Consider the following 25,305-nt stretch of genomic DNA (forward strand, 5'->3'; position numbering starts at 1 on the left):
CGACCTCCCAATCTCAGGGTGGACACTCTAACCACAAGGCAAGGCCAAACTATCTATCCATACTCTACTATCTCTACTATCTATTATCTCTACAACTATACAGTATCTACTGTCTCTACTAGCTTCTACAACCACAATGTGGTATATCTAGTTTTAACACTGTCATTACGTTATAGAAAAGGAATAATACACTATTAATAGTAGGCGGACAATGTATGACAATTCAGAAATATATATTTATTGAACTAGTTACTATTTCATCAACTGTTTGGCGTTGTGTCAGAACAAGCCTTCGGCTGCGAAACAATCCAACAAAAAAAAGAACTAGTGGAGACGAGATATGAAGGCGCTCAGCACGGGTGACATCTCAATAATGGCTACAATGTGTTTGCTTTGGGTTTTATTTTTTTACTTTGCGTCCTTTGAAATGCTGTCACGCTGACTAATACGTCGCATTACATGCGGGCTGTAAAGGCTACAAGGCTACGCGTACGTCAACAAAAATGTTTACCTCTGGAACGAAGGAGGCTAAAGCCCTCGCTGTCAAAACAGACAGCTCCCTAAACACCGCGAGCGAGGCCTTCCATTTAGGGATGAGCGCCCGAGGGAGACAGGAAGAGAGAGAGATGGGGGGGAGGTGAGGAAATGCAGTGAAACACAAAAGATTGTAGGAAAGGAACTGAGGCAATTGGAGCTAAAGCCAGAATTGTACGTAGTTTCGCACCGAAAATAGACAGTGATGGAAAAAGTAATAGCAATACCGCAATGTAGAAATACTCTGTTACAAGTAAAAGGCCTGTGTTCAAAATGTTACTTGAGTAAAAGTACAAAAGTATCGGCATCAAAATATGCTTAAAGTACCCAAAGTAAAAATGCTAACAAGTTTGGAAGTAGCAGATCTACAAGCTCACAACGCGTCGCGATGTGACACGTTGTGAGCTTGCAGATCGTCTATTTTCAAATAGCCTATGTATAAAATAGGGCTGAAGTGGTTAAAGCATGTTTTATTATTTAATAATTAATATCTACAAAGTAACTAGTAACTCAAGTTTTCAAACAATTGTAGTGGAGTTAATGTAAAATATTGCCTCTGAGATGTAGTGGAGTAGAAGTAAAAGTATCGCAAATTGGAAATACTCCAGTAAAGTATAGATACCTCAATATTGTACTTAAAGGTTCTATGACATTCATTTTCACTTTTTTTATTTTTTATGTTTTTTTGGGGGGTTTTATGACCTCAATTACACCCAAAAAATCTGAACTTTGAACATTCAGTGGATTTTCTGTGGTCTGGGGTTTTCTGAATAATTAGGCTGAAAAGTAATCTGAGCTTGGCCCTTCGGCAGTGAGGTCACAGCCGATTAATCCCGCCCACTCTCCCCTCCCCTCCACTATCCTTTCCTTTGGGGGGGGCGGAGCAGAGGCGATGATTGACAGGCAAAATCCCTCACCAGCGACACCCGCAGGCAAAGATTTATTTTTTCATTGCAGTTGAAAAGGCTTTAGAAATGTGAGAGAAAAACACCTGCCATGGATCAATGGAGTGGATTTTTTTTGTTAAAACTTTCTATACACGTTTGAAGGACCATGACAAAGACTTTTAATGTGTGGTAAAACTGAACGTCATGAAACCTTTAAGTACAGTACTTGAGTAAACGTACTTAGTCATTTGACACCACTGAAAATGGACAATACTTCACGCTGCGAAACATTGTGAGCTTGTAGATCGGCTATTTTTGGCTGTGCCGTGATCTTGAGAATGGCTTATTTTCGGCGCAAAGCGATGGAGTAAAGAGAGCGGAGGAGAACGACAGGAAGGAGCGCGAAGCCGGGACGTATTGTACGTGAACGTTAACTTGGGGAATCTTGGCGGGAAGAGAGAGTTGTTCCTTTTTTTTTGTGTGTCATTTTGGCAGAGTTACAACTAGGCCAAACAGTCTGGACACCCCTAGGTCAGTCAGTCCTCCCTCGAGTCCCTCCAGGATTCCACCCCCAGTACAAACACCGCACGCTATCACTATGAAGAATGCGCTGTGTCACTGTGTGCGTGTGTGTGTGTGGGGGGGGGCTCTTTTCTGCCTCCCCCTTCAATCTATGTTACATTCTTTACTACAGATTATGTAAGACCCGAGAGTGTTTAATTTAACCCTTTAAGACCTGAGGCCGATTCTACAAAATGTCTTCTAAATCACCAACAGTTTTCTGAAAAACGTATGTTTCTATATCAGTGGTGCTCAAACGTTTTCATGTCAAGGACCAGCCAAAATGATATTTATTTGGCCACGGACCCCTATCTCAAAAGATTTTGTTCCAGGGACCCCCAGAAGCAAAGATTTGAGTAAAAAATGTTTGCTTTAAAATAATATATATTCAAAGATTTTCACACATTTTCACGATTTTTCAAAAATAGCAGATCTACAAGCTCATAGCGCGGCACTCGGTGCCGCGCTATGAGCTTGTAGATCTGCTATTTTTGAATAGCTAAAGTATAAAATAATGCTTTTTAGCTCAAATAAAAAAGGTGACACAGATGCGTTCCAGGGCTTAACACATTCCACGCCAGAGTTTAATATCATAATGTACTCACCAGTGCCAGCGATTTATTGTTGTTTTTTTGTTGTTTTTTCACGTCGCCACAGACCTCGCTAAATACCTTAAGATCGCGCGTTCAACTGTTTGTAGACACACAGGGTAGCTGTGTGAGTGGCCCAGAGAAGACCGTTTGGATCGGCGATCGTCCATTTTGAAGTGGTCGCGGTTTATGTTAAACAGCGATCAGCGAGGAGAAAAACAACAACCGAGAAAATGGAGGATTAGTTTAGAGCGGAGGCGGGTGGGAACGAAAATCTCCGGATACGGATATTTCCGTTTCCGGGTGTGCTACAATGAAATGTGTCACTGCTAGAGAGGCCTACAATGAAATGTGAACCTGCGAAAAAAAGAAGAAAAAAAAGTAGATCTGCTATTTTCAAACATTTTAGTACTTTTACTTTTGGTACTTTCAAGTACATTTTGATACCAATGCTTTTGCACTTTTACGTAAGTACATTTTGCATTCCGGACTTTTACTTGTAAGAAATAGTAAAAAATAGCACTTTTTCCACCACTGCAAATTTCATCCAAGCAGGCGAGACGAGAGAGAAAACCCATTAATCAGCTTCAACATTAGTGTTCCAGTTCAAAGTGTGTCTGCACACATTTCTTTGTGTCATCACTTCCAATTACACTTCTTGATGCTGTATCCTGTGTTCTCTCTCCTGATTGGATGCAGTCGGTATCCTGACCTGACCTGTTCACTAAAGAGCCAAAGAAATTTAAAAAAATTACACAGTCTTAAATGGATTAATAAACAGCTTTTTTACTGTGCTCGCTATGGCTGCTATTACTCCTATCCTCTGATATAGTGGTTTCCTGCCACCCCTGACACACATTCTCATCTGGTGACATTTGGGTTTCCCCAGGAAGCTGAGAATACAGAGGCATAAACACGCCGGTCGCCACATGTAATTACCGCGGTCGGCTTTCAATATGCAAACGACCTATCATTTTTCCACATGCCTTTCGCTAACTAACCCCATGCTATGGTATGTTTCTTCCCATGCGTATCGTCGGGGGGGGAACCTCACATGTCCAAAACTGTTACTTTTCAGAACTAAAATAATTCCGAAATAGCAAAAGTAGCAGATCCACAAGCTCACTTTTGATACTTTAGTGTGACGCTGTAGTATGATCAAGTAGGGCATTCATTTACGAAAAAACACTAAAAGTTTAACCCATTAAGTTAAGACCTGAAGAAGCATCTGTGTCATTTTGATTTGAGCTAAAAAAGCATTATTTTACACTTTGGCCATTCAAAAATAGCAGATCTACAAGCTCATAGCGCGGCACCGAGTGCCGCGCTATGAGCTTGTAGATCTGCTATTTTTGAGAAATTGTGAAGATGTGTGGAAATCTTTGAATATATATATTATTTTAAAGCAAACATTTTTAACTCAAATCTTTGCTTCTGGGGGGTCCCTGGAACACAATATTTTGAGATGGGGGTCCGCGGCCAAATACATATCATTTTGAGGGTCCTTGACATGAAAGTTTGAGAACCACTGATATAGAAACATACGTTTTTCAGAAAACTGTTGGGATTTAGAAGACATTTTGTAGAATCTGCTTCAGGTCTTAATGGGTTAAATATGGAGATAAGAGGTTTCTGCCCGACGGCAACGATATACAAAGGTTTGATTCTCGCTCTCTCGCTCTCTCGCTCTCTCGCTCTCTCGCTCTTTCACTCTCTTGCTCTCTCTCTGCCACATGGAAGCGATGAGCAGTGATGGAAGAAGTACTCAGATTCTTTACTTAGGTAAAAGTTGCAATACCACGACGTAGAGACACTCTGTTGCAAGTAAAAGTCCTGTATTCAGAATTTCACTTGAGTAAAAGTATTGGTATCAATATAGTCTTACATTCCCAAAGTAAAATAACTAAAAATCTTTCAAAAAATAACACATTTATTGCACAAGCTCACAATGTATCGCGACGCATTGTGAGCTTGTAGGGCAGCAATTTTGAATAGTATTAGCCAAAGTATAAAATAGGGCTCAATGGGTTCATATATATATTTAAACTAACTAACTAGCTAAACCTGCAAAGTAACTATAGTACCTAAAGTTAATAAAATAATTGTAGTGGAGTTAAAAGTACAATATTTGCCCCTGAGATGTAAGGCTAAATGGAAATACTCAAGTAAAAGTTACTTACAGTAAGCATAGGACTTGAGTAAATGTACTTAGTGCTTACTTTCCACCATTGTTCCCATGCATATACAAAGGTTTGATTTGGTCTCTCTCTCTCTCTCTCTCTCGCCACATGGAAGCGATGAGTCGTGCAGGGGGTTGATGTATTTGATGAGGACAAACTTATTAGGTCAGATCCCAGCGTACAGTAGTCAAACAGCTGAACATACAGCCACATTAGAAGAGTGTTGACTGGCAGCTTAATGGAACAGTTAAAGAGCCAATATCCATAACAGCACAGCTTCCCTTATGCAATGCTGGCCTGATTAAACAAAAGCTCTTTATTAAAAAAGACTCCTCAGTCCTCACAGAGATTTACTTCATTTCTCTTCTCTTTCATCCTTCAGCTTTGATTCGTTACGCTCTTTTTCTTTTTTCTTTCCTTCTTTCTTTCTTTCCTTCTTTCTTTCTTTCTTTCTTTTCTTTCGCTCATGTCCTCTGATTTTGATGTCTATGAACAGCTAATCTCCGGCACCGTTGGCTTGATCGCAGCGAAACTGTGCACACACACTCCCTGGATGCCAGAGCCAAACCGCTGCCCCAAATCTTTCACATGGGCCTGTTATAGGGCCACCAAGAGGCCGATTTTTGCAAAACACAGTTTTTGACAGTACAGATTTTGTCCAAACATCACGCAAATCAGTACACAGTATCTCTATATAGTCATTAAATGAAACAGGTCTTTCAGATTTTTGCTCCGTTTTGAACAAAATGCCTCAAATCATGAACACAGCGTGCGATTTCCGTGAAATTTTGCACACACATTCCCACTAGGCAGAGGAAGAAATGGCAATTGAAAAGTGTTACCAAAATGTTCAAATCAGCCTCATGGTGGCGCTAAAACAGGTTGATTCGTGTTTTTACCGTGTGCACCGATCTGTGTAAAACTTTGTATGCACACTCCCTAGAGTCCAAGGAAAAACCTTTTCCCTGCATTTTTCACACCTGCCCTTCATAGCGCCACCAGGAGGCAGACTTATGTAAAAAAAAAACATTTATATTACTCATTCAGATTTAATCCACATTTCACACAAATCGGTACACAGGAGCTCTATAGTCATGTGGTTAAGACAGATGTGTTTGATTTTTCATATTCCATCCTGATTGGCTAAAGTTGGCAGGAGTGGCCCGTTTTGAAAAAAATGCCTCAAATCATGAACGCAGCGTTTGATTGCGGTGAAACTTTGCACACACATTCGCACTACATTGAGGAACAAATGCCACCCTTTTGACATTGCCCTATTGTAGCGCCACCGGGAGGTCGATTTTTGCAACAATTTTTTTAATACTCCCACAGATTTTGTCCAAACATCACCCAAATTGGTACACATTATCTCTATAGTCATGTGATCAAGATGGATCTGTCCGATTCTTTATATTCCATCAACATTGCTGGCCCACAATAACCTACCTGACCTGGCGGAGACCTGTGCTCCGAGGAGCACTTTTTCTAGTTCACTCTGTTCTGACAGAGATTGTAGGGCAGGCGGTGAAAAGTCTCTGTGGTCTGTTTTCCTGCCTCATCTCTCTCTCTCCTTCTCTCTCTTTCTCTCTGCCTCTCTCTCTCTCTCTCTCTCTCTACAGGGCGAGCGGGGAGGCGAAGGAAGTCCTGGGGCCAAAGGTTATCCTGGCAGGCAGGTGCAGTAAATCTAGTGTTGCAGTGATGGTTGAGCAGGGCCACACACACACACACACACACACACACACACACACACACACACACACACACGCGCACACACACGCACACGCACACACACACACACACACACACACACACACACACACACACACACACACGCACACGCACACGCACACGCACTAGGACTAGCGCCGCAGACAGTACTGTACAGTCAACTTTTTGGTGGTGGGAAGAGTGGAATGAAGGGAGACTGGTCCAGACCAGTGATTCCCAACCTTTTGAAGTTCAAGGACGTATAGATCACATTGTAAAGTCCTCTGCGTTCATTTAACTCTTGAGTGTGTACAAATGGAACCAAATGGACCCGTAAGGGTCCATTTGGTTCCATTTGTATACACTCAAGAGTTACAGACCGGTATAGGTCCACTTGGACCTGTGTTGGTCCCCAGATCTGATGTTGAGAACCAGTGGTCTGACCAGTTGAAGACCACTGGAGGTGATAGAATAGTGACAGACAGACAGACCGACAGACCTTTCATTGATCCTGAGGGAAATTCAGTTGTCATTGGCAGCACTGCGTTAAGGATGAAACCAAGATACAGGTAATAATGGTAAAGAAGCATATTTTCTAGGCCACCAGAAGGTGGAAATACAGGCGTATAGGTTCTGTATCGTGTGCATTCTATCAACAAGAGTTAGCATACTGTAATTATAATGAACAGATAGACTCGATTGATTGATGGTTGATGTACTTTATTTAGTAAGACATGAGAACAACAGTACATGGAAGCACAAAAACTGGAAGACTCATTAAGCACTGAGCTTGTTTAAGATGAGATCCCCATGAAACTTAAAACTAGGTACAGTAAAATGGTACAGTAGAACAGTACAGTAAGTGCAGTCACGTGTACAGTACTTAGCCATCTAGATATGTATTATTACATTGACTCTGTCGGGTGGAAACCTCTTATGTCCAAAACTGTTAGTTTTCAGGATTCAAATTCAAAAGTAGCAAAAATAGCAGATCGACAAGCTCTAAACGAGTTGCTTCGCACAACGTTTCGAGCATGCAGATCTGCTATTTTTGTGTGACGCTGTAGCATGATGAAGTAGGGCATTCGTTTAAGAAAAAACACAAAACTTTAGAATATGGAGATGAGAGGTTTCTGCCCGACAGCAACGACATAGTAAGTATTACCGTGAAGGCAATACGAGTGTGTGCCTATACAGTAACTACAGCCTTTACCCCGGTACAAACTGTGAGCTCCAGCTCAGCCCCTTCCCCTTCGGGGAAGTAATGTTTGAAAGAAGTTTTCAAAAGTCTCCGCTGAGGAGCATTTAGGACAGTTTTTCCTGTCCTTTAAAACCTGTTCTCTCCCTTTCACTTGAAGCAGGCTGACAGTCTGAGGAGGCAGCTGGGAAAGCGCTCAGTCACTCGTGCTGTTTGAATGTTTACGATAGCCTTGGAGTTCAGGCTTGGGTCTCAGTCATGGCGGCATTACGGCTGAGTTATACTTAGTCGTGCGCCGGTTTCGCGCGCCGAAAATAGCCGATCGACAAGCTCACGGCGCGCGGCAGTGTGACGCGTCCTGAGCTTGCTGATCGGTTTGTTTTTTCGATTGCCAATGGAGTATAACTCAGGCTTTATCCGTGCTAAGCTCTGATCCCTGTAGAGTCTTGGCGGCGTGTGATGGATTAGGTTTTAGCACCCCCTACCATCTGTGTCTGTGTGTGTGTGTGTGTGTGTGTGTGTGTGTGTGTGTGTGAGAGAGAGCTACTAGGGCTGCAAGTATGTCTCAAGACATTGTATTTTCCAGTGAGGAATTTTGCATGGTCGGAACTTTATCTTTTACGGGGGTGTGGCGGGTAGAGCGTACTCTGTTGATTGAGGCCGTTGCTCTGTTGACCTGCATGCTAAAACGGTCACAGAAGTGTGGCTGAATTTTGGTGTTAACATATAGCGTTGCCAGGTTTTTTCCCCATAGACTTGGGTTACTTTTTGAAGCAACACTGTAATGTTGATTATTTTACCCCGAGATTTGCAGGTTAATGGACAGACCTGGCAACCCCCACGCACAGTTGTAATTATGGATTTGCAAGATGTGTTATACACGCAGATACTTTTCTGCCTTTTATTTCTATGCGTATGAAAGCATTTTTGAAAGCCTGCACAAATTCTACTCTTGTACAGGCTATTATATGTGACTGGAACCTCTTATGTTTTCTCCTTTTTTTTCAGGGTTTACCTGGGCCTGTAGGGAAAATGGGGCCTAAAGGTGCCAGGGTAAGTAACGTTGAAGGTAAAATACAATTTGAGAACAGATTTATTTGAGCGCTCAGCGTTGTAAATGAACTGAGAAAATGTGTGCTAAATGAATTAACTTAACCAGAGTGGGCACATAAAAAGAGCTGGGCTGTAAACGCCATTCTGCTTGGTTGTTAACTCCATGATGATAATGACAGATGCGTGTGCGTTAGCATTTTTGAGGTGCTGTATGAGCAATTAACTCCCAATTTCAAGCCTAGCTTAAATCTTCCACATGCTACTGTTGCCGTTCAAGGCTGCCTATAAAACACCATGTCTTTTTTCCTGCGGCTATAGGAGATTATGGACGTTTGCGGGTGGATAATTTTCTCTCATTTTGTGGCCATGTTTGTTATCCCATTATTCTTGCCTTCTTATGCTTGATTTATAATTGGTTGGGTGCCGATGACGTGTGTACGAAATAGCTGATCTACAAGCTCACAAGGTGTTGCAGAGCAACACGTTGTGAGCTTGTAGATCTGCTATTTTCGACGCACGACAACAAAGCGCCAAGCAAGAATAAATCAGGCTTTATACTGTAGCTTCCTCTTTCTACACATTCTCACTCCTAGGCAGTGGTGGAAAGTAACTAAGTACATTTACTTAAGTACTGTACTTAAGTACAATTTTGAGGTATTTGTACTTTACTTGAGTATTTCCAATTTCCAATACTTTTACTTCTACTCCACTACATCTCAGAGGCAAATATTGTACTTTTACTCCACTACATATACTTGAAAACTTTAGTTACTAGTTACTTTTCAGATATAAATTATGATATAATGAAACACACATTAACCACTTTAAACCTATTTTAAACCTAGGCTATTTGAAAATAGCAGATCTACAAGCTCACAACGCGTCGCATCGCGACGCGTTGTGAGCTTGTAGATCGGCTATTTTCAAATATTTAGTACTTTTACTTTTGGTACTTTAAGTACATTTTGATGCCAATACTTTTGTACTTTTACTCAAGTAAGTTTTTTATTCTGGACTTTTACTTGTAACAGAGTATTTTTATATTGCAGTATTGGTACTTTTACTTAAGTATGGAATTTGAGTACTTTTTCCACCACTGCTCCTAGGTCTTAATATGGTGATGAGTTGGGGAAAAATATACTGTCACGTCAGACGTTTGACCCACGTCACGTGACTGACCATGGAAAGAGGGCGTGCGTTCTCAATCCCAACTCATTATACAGTAGATCGACTTGACAGTAAACACATTTAAAACAAGGCAGGCTTGTGCCGTCAGAAGTGTGCCGGAGGCGCCAGCCGAGTGAGTGTGATGTCAGCTTTTGCCGACTCAGCGCCGCTCGGGTTGCATACCGATAGGCTTAGAAGAATCCAGTGGTGTCCAGTGGTGTAAAGTGGTGTAAAGTGCACTAAAGTACAATTTTTTACTGAAATTTTACTCCACTACATCTCCACTACATCTACTCCACTACATCTCAGAGGCAAATATTGTACTTTTACTCCACTACAACTATTTAAAAACTTTAGTTACTAGTTACTCTGCAGATAAATTATTAAATTATAAAACATTCATTAACCACTTCAGCCCTATTTTATACCTAGGCTATTTGAAAATACAAATGCTCAGCTTGTAGATCTGCTATTTTCAAATATTTGAGTACTTTTACTTTTGTTACTTTATGTATATTTTGATTCCAATACTTTTGTACTTTTACTCAAGTAACATTTTGAACACAGGCCTTTTACTTTAACAGAGTATTTTTATGTTGTGTATTGCTACTTTTACTAAAGTAAAATATCTGAGTACTTCTTCCACCACTGGAAGAATCCTAGATCAAGTTGTCAATATGCAACGCGTCAAATAAAGCCCGGTGTGTCAGACGTCTGATGTTTGGTCAGATGTCGCCCCAACTCGTCACCGCCGTACGAACCCGGATGTGAGAATGCGTTGACCTCTTGACCCCAGTGATTGTCTCTCTCCCTCCCGATGAGCAGGTTGTGGAGTCTTCTGAGATCCCTGAGGTGAGGGTATGTGCCCTTGGACTACATCGTGGAAGCCAGCACCATGCAGTCCATGGGCATATACACTTGCCTCAAGGCTTGTTTCTTCAAGACCGCCGTAGCGTACCTGCATGCACGCCCACACCTGGAACCCCGAACGGAAGCCAAGCGTCCCTCCACGAAAGTCACGGGAGATTCGCCAAAATCTAACCCCCCGGTCTCCATTGTCTTTCCTTTCCCTGCCCTTCTCCCTTATCCTTATCGTTCTGTATTCCTCTTCATCTTTTCCTCGTCCCTTTTCATCCCCTTTTTTCCTCACATTCATCTCGTCAGGGTCACATCGGAGTCCCCGGGCTTTTTGGTCTCCCCGGTGCTGATGGGGAGAGAGTGAGTATCAGTTTTAGTTAATCGAACTAATCAATTTAATCAATTATACAATATAATCGATAATTGATCATTTATTAAAATAATCTATTAATAATCGACCTGTCATTTCAGGTGAAAAAAAAAGTCACAATGGCCTATTTTTGCTACTATTTTTGTATGAATACAGGTGTGCCTTGATATTTTTACTGGCCTATTAGTGTGCCTTGGGCACAAACCCCATTCATGCGCTACTCTATGCCCTCAGCAGCACAACGTCCCTTTCACAATATTTACACAGGATTGAGCCTTTAGCGGGGAAGGCCAAATCCCCCCCCTACTGTTTTGGAAAAGAGTAACACCTAGGAGAGATGGAAACAGAACTGCTTTGGATTAACCCAGCCAGGACTCAAATTCCCATGAGCCTCCAGGGCAGTGTATTAGGATAGCAGTTCCAACTCTCCGAGGATATTTAGTGCCGAGTCTCAATATTTACATGTCTCCCTTCCTCCCGTTTTTTTGGCCAATAATAGTAATCTATGTACTTTCCTCCTTCTTTGCCCCAAATCCCTTTCTCTGTCCCCTCACGTTTGTGCTCTTTTTCTGTGTGTTTCCAGGGAATTCCTGGTGTTCATGGGAAGAAGGGCAAGATGGGTAGGCCGGTAAAGTTTTCTCTCAACATACTTTTTAGAAAGCCTTTTTAATGCAATAGCATGAACTCAATTAAACACATTCAACCTGGTGCCTCTATTCTGGGCATGTCATTAAATTTGTAAAAAAATTGCTGATCTACAGTTTGCGATGCGAGGCGTCGTGAGCTTGTAGATAGGCTGTTTTTACTATTATAGTATATAGGGTTTAAGTGATTAAACAAAAATGCAGAATGCAAACCGTGACCACACCAGTTTGAAATATGTTCTATGTCTCTCGATTGTGACCGGGACGTTTTTGAACGTTTTGGCCTTAACCATCGAATGAACCTCTTGGGGCAGCTATGGATCATTCCCCACAAGTTTCATGGAAATCCGGCCATCCGTTCTCAAGCAATCACGCTAGCATGTGCTCGTGCACGCACGCGCAAACACACAAACAGTTTGTGTGCCAGCAGGCCGTTCTTGTAAATAACAATTTGGTCTTAAGTGACCTGCCTGGTTAAAAGACAAAAAGAGACACGATTATACAATATCCTGCCACGCATTGCTGCGGGCAGAGTGAACAGGGTAAACATCCTGATATAAATGCCTCACATATGATCAAATGACCATGTTATTAATGACTGATTCAAAGGGACTCTAGTAAACATTGTGTATAAATGGCCCCCTGCTATGGATGTGGTAAGTCTCCACACCCTACAGTATGTATGTGTTGACATTATTATTACGGAAAGTATGCATCGTTGCATAGGCGTATCTCCTCCTCATTGTCACTTAATCACTTCTTTTAATTAGAGATTAATATCCTCACACGCAATGGGGTCATTTATATACTGTGGCAAACAATTCCAAACTCTTTCTTCATTGATTGTAATTTACTGTGCGTTAACTATGCTTATTGAAGTACAGTGTTTTTTTTTTTTTTTTACATGGGACTCTGTGATAATATATTGTGTCAGTTGTGGGTTTGGATGTTCAGAGTAACTGCCCACAGAGCAGGGAAGTCTATAGTTATTGGCGCCTGGAAGTGGATTCCCGATACTGCCAGGCTAACATGGAAAATACTCATGTTTATAACCGCTCATGTAATGCAGACTTTTTCCCAGGCCTAGTCTGGTTGTACGTAGTGTTTTTATTATGCCCTGATTATCCGAGACATCACACGCACGCACGCACATGCGCACACGTGCACAGAAAATGATTTCAGCAAGCTTGTAAAAGTCAAATCACATGAAGGCTGCCTCTCTTTAACATTAACCCTGGCACTCCTATATTGGGTTATAGGTTATAGGTATATTCGTTATAGGTGAAAACTCTCAAAAATGTCCGATCTACAAGCTCACAAAGTCATACGACGGTGTAAGGCTTAAGCGGTTAAAAGAGAGTGGCCAGTCTGTTCTCCTTGAGGATATTTGCCACGCTGTCAAACTTGTACCAAACGTTTACATGTGTTCGAGATGCAGGGGGTCCTAACCACTGCCTGGACAGTACCACGGGCATGTTCTGCACATGACGGGGTGACAGGATACCACAAGTAATCAAAATGTTTCAATTAGCACCCCTGCTACCCAAGTAGTCAATGCATAATGGAAGAGTTTGTAGGATGCATGTGTTTCTGATCAACAACAATTCACTTATTGACGTTTTCTTGGAAAGAACAACACTTTTCCACATTTCCGTCTGATCGCTTGTGGGCCCCATGTTGCAACAATTACCCCTTATTAGTTTCTCCATATTTTTTGCCTAATGTTCTACATCAGCGCTGTCACACGAACACGCCTGTGTCCTGCCATCTTTGAGGTCTTGCTACTTTCATCTACTTTCGTTTTTTTTATTTTTTTTTTATTTTCGTCTCGCGGGTAGAGGCAGAGAAAGACCTCCACGCTGCTCTGCCATTTATCACGGAGAGCTTTAACCCATTGAGACCTGAAGCCGATTCTACATGTCTCCTAAATCTCAACAGTTTTCTGAAAAACGTATGTTTCTATATCAGTGGTGCTCAATCTTTTTCATGTCAAGGACCCCCAAAATTACATGTATTTGGCCGCAGACCCCAATCAAAATATTTTGTTCCAGGGACCCCCAGAAGCAAAGATTTGAGTTAAAAATGTTCGCTTTAAAAATATATTATGTTCAAAGATTTGCACACATTTTCATGATTTTTCAAAAATAGCAGATCTACAAGCTCGTAGCGCGGCACTCGGTGCCGCGCTATGAGCTTGTAGATCTGCTATTTTTGAATAGCCTAAAGTGTAAAATAATGCTTTTTAGCTCAAATCTAAAAATGACACAGTTCCAGGTATTAATGGGTTAAACACGCTCGCGCTCAGCGCCTTCTGTGGGCGAGCGCCGTGCCGCGATGCGCGGTAGCGTTGCTGTTGACCTTGGCACGGCGACAAGCGCACGATGAGCGTGTGGCCTCGGCAGCGGCGTCACGCCTCTTGTTCTGCTTCCATAATGGAATCATGAACGGCAAGCAAAAAAAATAAAAAAAAGGGGCCCTGTCAGCAGTTCCCGAGCCAAGCTTTTTTTTTCTTTTTTTCGATGGGGCATTCAGTCACTAGTCCGAGGGAGGTGGGGAGGGGACGGATGGGGAGGGCTTTGGTCCAGTAACAGTACATTTACTCGAGTACTGTACATTCTTGAGGCACATCTCAGAAGCAAATATTTAACTTTTTACTCTACTACAATTATTGGACCCTTTAGTTACTAGTTACATTTCAGGTTTATGTTTTTAATACAAAATATGCATTAACCCATTGAGACCTGAAGCCGATTCTACATGTCTCCTAAATCTCAACAGTTTTCTTATTCTTTGTTATCAGTGGTGCTCAATCTTTTTCATGTCAAGGAGAATGACATGTATTTGGCCGCGGACCAAACACATAAAATATTTTGTTCCAGGGACCCCCCAGAAGCAAAGATTTTAGTTAAAAATGTTCGCTTTAAAAATATATATATTCAAAGATTTGCACACATTTTCACGATAAAAAAAAATAGCAGATCTACAAGCTCGTAGCGCGGCACTCGGTGCCGCGCTATGAGCTTGTACATCTGCTATTTTTGAATAGCCCAAAGTGTAAAATAATGCTTTTTAGCTCAAATCTAAAAATGACACAGTTCTAGGTCTTAATGGGTTAAACACTTAAGCCCTATTGTATACTTAAAGCTATTTGAAAATAGCTGCTCTACAAACTCAAAACGCGTGGCAACGTGACGCGTTGTGAGCTTGTAGATCAGCTTTTTTTTTTTTTACATTTTATTATTTTACTTGGGTGCCGATACTTTTGTGCTTTTACTCAAGTATTTTTTTTTATAAAGGACTTTTACTTGTAACAGAGTATTTTTCTTTACACTGTGGTATTGATACTTTTGCTTTAGTAAAACAATCAAAGTACTTATCCCACCACTGGCGCTCGCTGCCAGCACGCAACACGCATGGCCCGTCTCTCGGAAACCCTCAGCCTTGGAATTTCCTGTCGGTCTCCCAGGAATGATGTGCTGAGTTTGTGTGTTTGCTGGGTATTTGCTGGGGTTTACAATGCAAAACGTCTTGTTTTGGGGAAGTGCTTTTTGTGCGGCGGCTGCGCGTTTAGTGCGCCGCTCCTAACGCAAGCAAACAATTCAACCTCGAAATGAGGCCTTTGATCAAACATAAACTGTGAATATGATAAAGGCCTGTTTGATGACAGGACTTCTCTCTTCTCCGTTTGTTTGTTTCTGTGTGTGTGTGTGTGTGTGTGTGTGTGTGTGTGTGTGTGTGCGTGTGCGTGTGCGTGTGTGCGTGCAGGGGTTTCCTGGGGACTTGGGAGAGAAGGGACCGCCAGGCCCTGATGGGAACCCAGTAAGTTATTGATTATGATGGATACATAATCTGAAACATGTCCCCAACCCTCAAATCCCTGCGGCTCAATACACTTTGTGAGTTCAGTCAGACACTTACGTCAAGATGAGCCATGGAATGCAGTTGTGACTCTGCTCCCGTAATACTACAGATCATCTGCGCAAGGTCAATAACCCCCCTGAAGCAGAGCCTAAGATACAGAGTTATTAGATGAACATAAGCAGTGTTGGAAAGTAACTAAAATAATATGTAACTTAAAGTAATATTATTACTTTTTTCCAGTAACTAGTAAAGTAACTAATTACTTTTGGCAGGGAGTAATAAGTAAAGTAACTATATTACTTTTTAAACAAGTAATATGTAATAAGTAATATATTACTATGTTTTAGTAACTTTTCCAACACAGTGTTGGAAACTAATGTTTTGGTAACTTTTCCAACACAGTGTTGGAAAGTAACTATAAAGAAATATGTAACTTAAAGTAATATATTACTTTTTTCCAGTAACTAGTAAAGTAACTAATTACTTTTGGCAGGGAGTAATAAGTAAAGTAACTATATTACTTTTTAAACAAGTAATATGTAATAAGTAATATATTACTATGTTTTAGTAACTTTTCCAACACTGAACATAAGTTAAGATGCACAGATGTACCATCTTACAATCCACAGAATTCATACATTTAACGTTGTGAAGAACTAATTTGCCACGAGGAGGAGGCTGGGGCGGTGGAGGGAGTTACGGTGCAGTGACCTACAGCATGCTGCTGAGCATGCAGTATGATGAACAGTGAACAGTGATCTGCTCAAAAGACCGCCTAGAATGAACCATTAGGATTGAGGGCGTACTGTATGTGTTAGCTTAGAGTATGCCTGAACATCGCACCGCTTGGGTCCAAATACCTGCTCATGACCACACATTTGCGTTATTAACACATTAACCGCCAAGAACGTAGTCCTACGGTCCGTTAAATCCAACTGTTAAGCGCCGAGACCGTAGCCCTACGGGCTGCGGTCTTTTCGCGCATGCGCGGTCCGGGTGCACTTTCGGAATTTTTTTGATCCACTTCCGTTTCCGGTTTGATGACCGGAAACGGAATTATTTGGGATCCGGTTTTGACGATCACGTCCGCCCTCGTTCTACAGACGAAACTGAAACTCAATTCTCTTCCTGTAGTTTTTTCTCCTCGCATTTCACTGTTTAACATAATCCGCTCTAACTACAACATGGATACCCCGTTTGACACGCGATCTTCACTGGGAGATACAGGGAGATCTCGCGGATGTAAACAGACCGGCTCAATCTCAATCTTAAGGATTTTAACAAGATCTATGGCGACATGAAAAAAACAAAAAAACAACAAAAACACCTTGGCACTGGTGAGTACATTATGAGATTAACCTCTGGCGGTCGATGTGTTAATAGCAATATTTGGATCGATGATGGAGTGTATACACTAGTCCACACACCTGCCCAAATAAAACCTATTATTCAGATGCCATTGCAGCACAACTATCTACTGTGCAGCTGCAGATTGAGGGCAATTTTTTTCCCCCCCCGGTATCCCTATTTTGGGCATGTCATTTCAAGCTGGGTTGTATTGCTCATGGGACGGCCTTGCATGCCGTGCAGGAACCTATTTGACCGGGAGCACGCGCAGGCACACGCATAGATTTAAAACGACTTTAAATTCACACCTCAACAAAGTTGACAAAGGCTCCCGACTCACACCAGGTGAATTAACATAGGAATGAGCCCTAGATGCATATCAATTGTCCATTGTGTGACCTGTAGTGTAGGTGTTAAGCGACGTGCGTGTCACGTCATGTAGATTTTTGATATTAATTTTCATCAATACACTCACTCACTCACTCACTCACTCACTCACTCACCCACCTGGCACTGCCACTATTGATACTGTGACAACACCAGGAGGCTCATTGTCCCTTTAAACTTCCCTGAGCTTGACCCTCACGGTTCTCGATTGACGAGTGTAGCATTAGACGGCGATTGGCCGACCTCCGAGGACCTCTCCCCAGCCTCATTTCCTGTCACAGCAGAGGGGAGAGAGGGGATGTTCCACTTGGCTGAATGCGTCTCCATTCATACATACACACAGAACAGAGGGGGTCTCTCTCTCTCTCTCTCTCTTTCTGTCTGTCTTTCTATCTGTCTGTCTCTCTGTGTCTATCTCTCCTCGCTCTCACTCTGTCTCACTGTCTCTGTCTCTCTCTCTCTCTCCTCTGTATCTCTCACTGTGCGTTGCCTCTGATGCTTGGAGAGGATACGGGCATGGCGTGTTAACAACGGGCTAGATATGTTGAATGACACGCTTGTCTCTTAGTTTAGCGCCAGAACCTCATTCATTATTACATGAGCCAACAGGGGTCACACACACACACACACACACACACACACACACACACACACACACACCCCCACACACACACACACACACACACAAAATAAAGAAACATACAGTATAGACTATAGAGTGTGCACTGAGCTGATACGTGCGCTGCTCAGCATGGACTGCCCACACAGTAACACATGTTCCCATACATACATACATACATACATACAGCTGTACAGCTCTCTGACAGTGTAGTGTTTGTGTTGAATGGAGTCTGAAGCCCCCCCTCTGTCTTTCTGTCCCGCTGTCTCTCTGTCTCTCTCTGTCTTTCTCTCTCTGTCTTTCTCTCTCTGTCTTTCTCTTTCTGTCTCTCTCTCTCTGTCTCTAGGGTGAACTGGGAGCTCCCGGCCCGTGTGGAGTTGGAGGCCTGATTGTGAGTATTAATCACCCTAGATAAATGGCTAGGAGGACCAGAGTCCCTCAGGGTTCTACAAGGTCCTTTACTTCTTTCACTCTACACCAAACACAGCAAGAAATGGAACATTATAACCAAACATTGTCAACAACATTGTGAAGAAGTACAATTGGTGTAATGAAAAATGTCCAACAAGGCCCGGACTGCTGGCGTAGCGGTCCAGACACCTATAGGCTCCAAAGTAGCCTGACAGCGCATCGCGGGTTTGAGTCCCGATCCTGACGATCTTTGCTGCATGCCCCTCCCCATTTCTCTCTCCCTGTTTCCTGTCTGTACTGTACTGTAAAAACTATAAATAAAGGCCAAAAAGACCCCAAAAATATATTTTCAAAAAACACAAAAACTGTCCAACCAGTGGCTATTGTGGAACCATGGCGCGCAAAGTCACCCATGTCGGATAAAATCTGCGTTTCAAAGCCAGTGTTGCGGACCACCTCACCGCCTGGTGCAGCTTAATTTGCACCAGGCGCCCCCAAAAAAGCATTCTATAGGGACCCCTTTTTCAGCCCAGCATACGCACGCATGTGCTGCTGGTCCTCCTCTGCGATGAACCGAAACACAATGGCTGCTAACATGCTCCATGCGCTGTAAGGTCACAGCACGCCCGGCGGAGCGTGCGCTGAATGTTGAGACTGGCCGCCGTCCTAATGGCGTTATGGTATGTGTGTGTGTGCCTCCCCTCACCGTGTTCTAAGTGTGTGTGTCTTCTGTGTTGTTGGTGGCAGGGAGACATGGGCCCCGTTGGCACGATGGGCTCGCCCGGACCGCCAGGACTCAAGGTAAACGTCTACCGAAATGCGTAGCTTTTAACCCATTAAGACCTGAGACCGATTCTACAAAAATGTCGTCTAAATCCTAACAGTTTTTTGAGAAAACAAAAAAGAATTGCTGTATCAGTGGTTCTGAAACGTTTTCATGTCAAGGAGCCCCAAATGATATGTATTTGGCCGCGGACCCCCATCTCAAAATATGTAGTTCCAGGGACCCCCAGAATCCCCAGGATTTGAGTTACAAATGTCCGCTTTAAAAAATATATATATTCAAAGATTTGCACAAATTTTCACGATTTTTCAAAAATAGCAGATCTACAAGCATGTAGCGCTATGAGCTTGTATATCTGCTATTTTTGAATAGCCAAAGAAACCTAAAATGACACAGATGCGTTCCCGATCTCAGTGGGTTAAGCGTTCTCTTTCTGGTCTTGATTTGGACGTAATGAGAATAAGGGTTTTGGAAAAGGGGACGCTTGGGCATTTTAAACTGTAGTTAATAGGGAAATACCAAGGGGCTGCTCATTCATCATGTTTCCGTTTTGTTTAGTTTTTTCTTCCTTTTCTTTTTTTTTGGGTTTTTCTTCTTCCAAAAGGGAGTACCAGGCAATCCAGGGGAACCAGGACACAAAGGTGATAAGGTGATCTGAATATGTCTTTCTTAGTCTACTAACCACCTGCATCCAAGCATGCTAGAGACGACCGCATCACATTATACGCACATCGCACTCGGGAAAAGCTAAACAGACACAGTGTCTGACTCGAGTGGTTCACAGTAAGATCCTCAGTGTTCTCCGAGAGGGTACGAATGTACAAATGCACCCTCTCTGAGTTACAACCAGTGGTGGAATAAGTACTAAAACGTTTTACTTAAAGGGTAAGACAACTTTGGTAGAGGTTTGGGTTGTGTAGTTACCTTGCCATGATGTAACTCCAAAGGTGGGCAAGAAATAAAAAATAATTGCTCCATTGATTAGAAATTGATAATTCAAAATATGCTCCTCATTGACTTACATTGTATGGTAAAACAGCTCTCCGGGTTTTCTACTTATTGAAAATGGCAAAATCAACAGGAAGTTGAGATTTTTATATAAAAAAAAACAGTATTGGGTTTGGTGATGTTCTATATTGTCTGAATCAACTTGTTCGTTTTTGTGCTAAAAGTGTGACTTTGAGAGCTGTTTTACCATACAATGTAAGTCAATGAGGAGCATATTTTGAATTATCAATTTCTAATCAATGGAGCAATTATTTTTGATTTCTTGCCCACCTTTGGAGTTACATCATGGCAAGGTAACTAACTACACAACCCAAACCTCTACCAAAGTGGTCTTGCCCTTTAAGTCAAAGTATCAATACTGCAATGTAGAAATACTCTGTTTACAAGTAAAAGTCCGGAATTCAAATTTTACTTTGAGTAAAAGTACAAAAGTATTGGTATCAAAATATACTTAAAGTACCAAAAGTAGAAAGTACTTGTTATGCTGAATGTCCCATTTCACAAGTTTTCAAATGTATAAAAGGTAGACTATTCTTTTGACAATAGCAGATCTACAAGCTCACAATGCGTCGCATCGCGACGCATTGTGAGCTTGTAGATCGGCTATTTTCAAATGGCCCAAATGTGCGTATATAGGGCTGAAGTGGGTAATGCATGTTTTGTAATAATCTACTAACGTTTTCAAATAATTGTAGTGGAGTAAAAGTATAATATTTGCCTCTGAGATGTAGTGGAGTAGAAGTAAAAGTACAGACAATTGGAAATACCCCAGTAAAGTAAAAAAGACCTCAAAAGTGTACTTAAGTACAGTACTTAAATGTACTTAGTTTCTTTACGCCACTGGTTACAAATGGATAAAGTAACACTGGGGCTTTTACTGTTCAACACTGGCGGTTCCTGCCTATTGAACACCTTTAATCGGCATTCTGGTAAATGTTCTTATGTTGTTGTTTTTTCATTGCATTTTTTCAGGGGGAACTCGGCTTGCCCGGAGAGGCGGGAGAGCGTGGATTCCAGGGCGACAAGGTTATTTATTTTTAGACTTCACGCGATAAGAGGCTTGATCGATGTTGTTTTCGTTTTATCCAACCAGCTTGGTCATTTAATACAAGTGGTTCTCAAACGTTTCCATATCAAGGACCCCCAAATACATTTGTTTGGTAAAAATGTTTCAAAAATGTGTAGATCGGCTTTATTCAAATAGCCGATGTATATACTGTAGGGTCAAAGTGGTAAAAAATGTAGATACTTAAAGGTAGGCTAAGTGATTTACTTTGGTTAAAATAAGTGTTAAATAGCTCTATATTCTGATAGTACTCATTGTTATAGAGTGTTTGTTCAGTAAAAGGAGTCTCCCATGTCTTTCCAGCTCTTTATTAAACAGAAAATGCATTTTCAGTGCTCTCTCCTGATTGGTTTGAATGTTGTCACCTACAGTACCTGAAAATGTATTATATTCTGTTTACTAAAGAGCTGGAGAGACCCCTGTGACCGAACAAACGCTCTGTAGCAATGATTACTATCAGAGTATTTTAACAAAAAATCATAATTAGAAAAAAATATCACTTACCCTACCTTTAATTAACACATTTTTCTGCATTGCCCCCTGAAACCCCCTTCAATGACCCCTGGGGGTCTGCAGACCCCACTTTGAGAACCACAAATGTATGGGAAAATGTGTTCCTTTTGTTTTTCTGGTGGCCAAGCGACATGTGTCTCTGTCTCATTGCCATGTTTACACTGTGGTGGTCTTATTTTATAGGGTATCCAAGGTTCACCAGGGTTGCCAGGTCCTCGCGGAAAACCTGGACCACAGGTATTTTCCCACCGTCAGTGAAATACTGGCTATAATGTGCATAAGCAGTCACTGAATCCATAAATCAGCTGCCCAGACATCTGTTATACTGCCAGTTTCACTGGCCAGGCAAAAACACCAACCACTGTTGTCACTGTTAATTGTTTTTGCAATGCAATGAATGAGATTTCGCCTCTTAAAGTGTGACCTTTTAAAGTGCCAGTTCACAGCTTCATTTCTAGAACAATATCGGGGAACGGTCATGGTTAATTGGTCGTGATCGTAAAAAAGAGATTCTGTGACAGAAATCCAGCACAGAGTACTTGATACCCTCTTTCTAAAACTTGTCCGGATAAATATATAACGATAAATATAAATATGTTGTTTTAAAAATCGTTCTAAACTAAAGTCGATAGCACAGTCCACACCACAGATATAATGACAACGATATTAGTCGTAAACGATATAATTTGTAACACTTTCAGGGTGATTTAATAAATGATAGATACACGTGACAGCCAATCAAAATCCACCAGAAAGACATCTGGGATGAAATCTGTCTCACTCGCCCTCGGTAAGTTTTGTTATTAACCCATTAATACCTGGAACGCATCTGTGTCACTTTAGATGTCTTTGGCTATTCAAAAATAGCAGATATACAAGCTCATAGCGCGGCACCGAGTGCCGCGCTATGAACTTGTAGATCTGCTATTTTTGAAAAATCGTGAAAAAAAAATGTTTCGATTTTTTTCCAAAAAAATTTAGGATTTTGATTTTTTTAAAGAATCGCCTCAGGTCTTAAAGGGTTAACGGAGACGAGGAGATGATTACGAATAGCTCTCTGGTAGGCTAGCTGGCATTACCTCAGGTCGGCTACAACTATCGTATAGTTATTATAATTAATAGATTATTTGATATGATTTATTAGATGTCATGGTAAAAAGAAAAACGCCTTGCATGCTTATCACAGAAATGGTTAAAAACACAATAAAGTCAGTGACTTATTTCCATTGTGGTCCTTGGTCTGGGACAAACAAAACAGGCAATGCAACAATAAATAATATATAATATAACACTCTAGAACTATACTGCTAAACGCCTCCATTGTAAATTGTAATTGTAAAACAAATTCATTTGTTTCAGGACACAGGCATTTACACCCGAAACGATCAAACTGTGTGTGATCACACGCAGTGGTGGAAAGTAACTAAGTACATTTACTCAAGTACTGTACTTAAGTACAATTTTGAGGTATTTGTACTTTACTTGAGTATTTCCAATTTCCAATACTTTTACTTCTACTCCACTACATCTCAGAGGCAAATATTGTACTTTTACTCCACTACATTTACTTGAAAACTTTAGTTACTAGTTACTTTTCAGAACTATGATATAATGAAACATACATTTACCACTTTAGCCCTATTTTATACAAAGGCTATTTGAAAATAGCAGATCTACAAGCTCACAACGCGTCGCAGCGCGACGCGTTGTGAGCTTGTAGATCGGCTATTTTCAAATATTTAGTACTTTTACTTTTGGTACTTTAAGTACATTTTGATGCCAATACTTTTGTACTTTTACTCAAGTAAATTTTTAATTCTGGACTTTTACTTGTAACGGAGTATTTTTATATTGCAGTATTGGTACTCTTACTTAAGTAAAGAATTTGAGTACTTTTTCCACCACTGATCACACGCAGGCTCACATGCAGGCTCAGGAGGTAGCGGCCGCTATGGTTCACACCAACGCAAATGTTGAGCAAAATGATCTGCTCCTGCATTGTCGGCGGTATATAATGACAAAACAAAAGGTGCCGTTGGATAGAGGTCACTGTAAGACTAGAACAAACATAGATAGGACCATGGAACAAATGTTTTTGTTACTCAGATTTGTTTGGTCTCGCCCACAACTGGTAAGAATCCATGTTGTAGGCAGATGTAGACAGATGCTACAGGTTCATTGTTTAACTGGTATCCTAGTTTCTCTGAGGCCCTACGTTGTTCTCTCTCCACTCAACAACTACTGTGACTATTTACCTTGTTGTTTGTTTGTTGACTGGAGTTCATGCTTACTCTGCTTATTCCCATCTCACACTTGCTCACAAGCACACGCCACTAAATGCCTAAATCGCTAATTATTGTAAATAGGAGCTGAATTCAGAAGGTGGCAAGAGCTTCGGAGGCAGGTGGGGTTAAAGACGGACCTGTACTGTAGCTTGCGTTGTTTATACTGGACACTGTGTGCGTGTGCGTGTGCGTGTGTGTGTCAAAATGTTCTCAAAACATTGTAACCTAAGTTGTGAACTGGCACTTTGACCACCTAAGCCCAATTTTATACAAGTACTTTGTCGCATGGTGTCGCCTGGCAAAATTAGCTCTGATTAGCAATCGATTCAAGGAATCGATTCGCTTGTGATATTGTATCTTTTCACCCACTGTGTATAATAAGTCAGTATAAGAGCTAGCCTGGAATCCAGACTGCTTGCTACGTTCACCGTTTATTTTTTTCTCACTTCGCTTCACAGTCTGACAAGCCTCCTATCTCCGTGCACAAACGGGAGAAAACGACCCGCGTCTTCTGATTGGTCTGTGGGGGGAGGGGTGGGGCATAAAACTTCGAGTCACTTCCTGACTTGCCTACGTAATGGAAATACGAGTCAAATAGGACCCTGGCCAGACTGAGTAGCGAAGTGAGAAAAAGACGAACGTAGCGAATCAGCCTGGATTCCAGGCTAGTACAGAGCTCCCAGAGGCATGAGATATGTGATAATAATTATGACGGATGGATGTTTTCTAGGGTAAACCTGGTGATAAAGGCCCTGATGGTTTACCAGGTCCTCTTGGTCCCGAGGTAAGAGTAACTAAGTAAACTGCATTTCCTCATTGACTTTAAGCCTGATTTTACTTACTGTAGTTGTGTGTGGGTGCGTCACGCTGCAACGCGTTGTGAGCTTGTAGATCTGCTATTTTCGGTGTGCGACACCCCGCGTGCAACTAAGTATAACTTTAGATGCACCACACCACACCACTACCAGCTGCTGTTTAACTACATTTATTTTGCTGTGCTGAGAATTGTTAATCATTTTCTGGCATTTTTTTTCCCTGAAGGGTTTCCCCGGAGACATAGGCCCACCAGGACAGAATGGCCCTGAGGGACCCAAGGTTGGTATATAGTGGCATCCCACTGATGTATAGTAGCATCCTACTCAGTGGTGGAAAGTAACTAAGTATATTTACTTAAGTACTGTACTTAAGTAGAATTTTGAGGTATTTGTGCTTTACTTGAGTATTTCCAATTTCCAATACTTTTACTTCTACTCCACTACATCTCAGAGGCAAACA

The 25,305-nt window shown here is 41.6% G+C and overlaps 1 protein-coding gene across 2 annotated transcripts in view; it reads left to right on the plus strand.

The window, feature by feature from the left end:
* Window positions 1–25,305, plus strand: part of col27a1b (collagen, type XXVII, alpha 1b) — a 139,788-nt gene that overhangs the window by 49,320 nt on the left and 65,163 nt on the right. For both annotated transcript variants that reach the window (XM_080433065.1, XM_080433066.1), the window contains 12 exons: window positions 6,372–6,425; window positions 8,666–8,710; window positions 11,042–11,095; window positions 11,689–11,733; window positions 15,515–15,568; window positions 18,310–18,354; window positions 19,122–19,175; window positions 19,763–19,807; window positions 21,139–21,192; window positions 21,929–21,982; window positions 24,761–24,814; window positions 25,072–25,125. In XM_080433065.1, the coding sequence (XP_080289191.1) occupies window positions 6,372–6,425; window positions 8,666–8,710; window positions 11,042–11,095; window positions 11,689–11,733; window positions 15,515–15,568; window positions 18,310–18,354; window positions 19,122–19,175; window positions 19,763–19,807; window positions 21,139–21,192; window positions 21,929–21,982; window positions 24,761–24,814; window positions 25,072–25,125 (612 nt within the window). The remainder of the gene's footprint in view (window positions 1–6,371; window positions 6,426–8,665; window positions 8,711–11,041; window positions 11,096–11,688; window positions 11,734–15,514; window positions 15,569–18,309; window positions 18,355–19,121; window positions 19,176–19,762; window positions 19,808–21,138; window positions 21,193–21,928; window positions 21,983–24,760; window positions 24,815–25,071; window positions 25,126–25,305) is intronic.

Source organism: Gymnoscopelus braueri (genome assembly GCF_963280865.1).
Source record: "Gymnoscopelus braueri genome assembly, chromosome: 7".
Lineage (NCBI taxonomy): Eukaryota > Metazoa > Chordata > Actinopteri > Myctophiformes > Myctophidae > Gymnoscopelus > Gymnoscopelus braueri.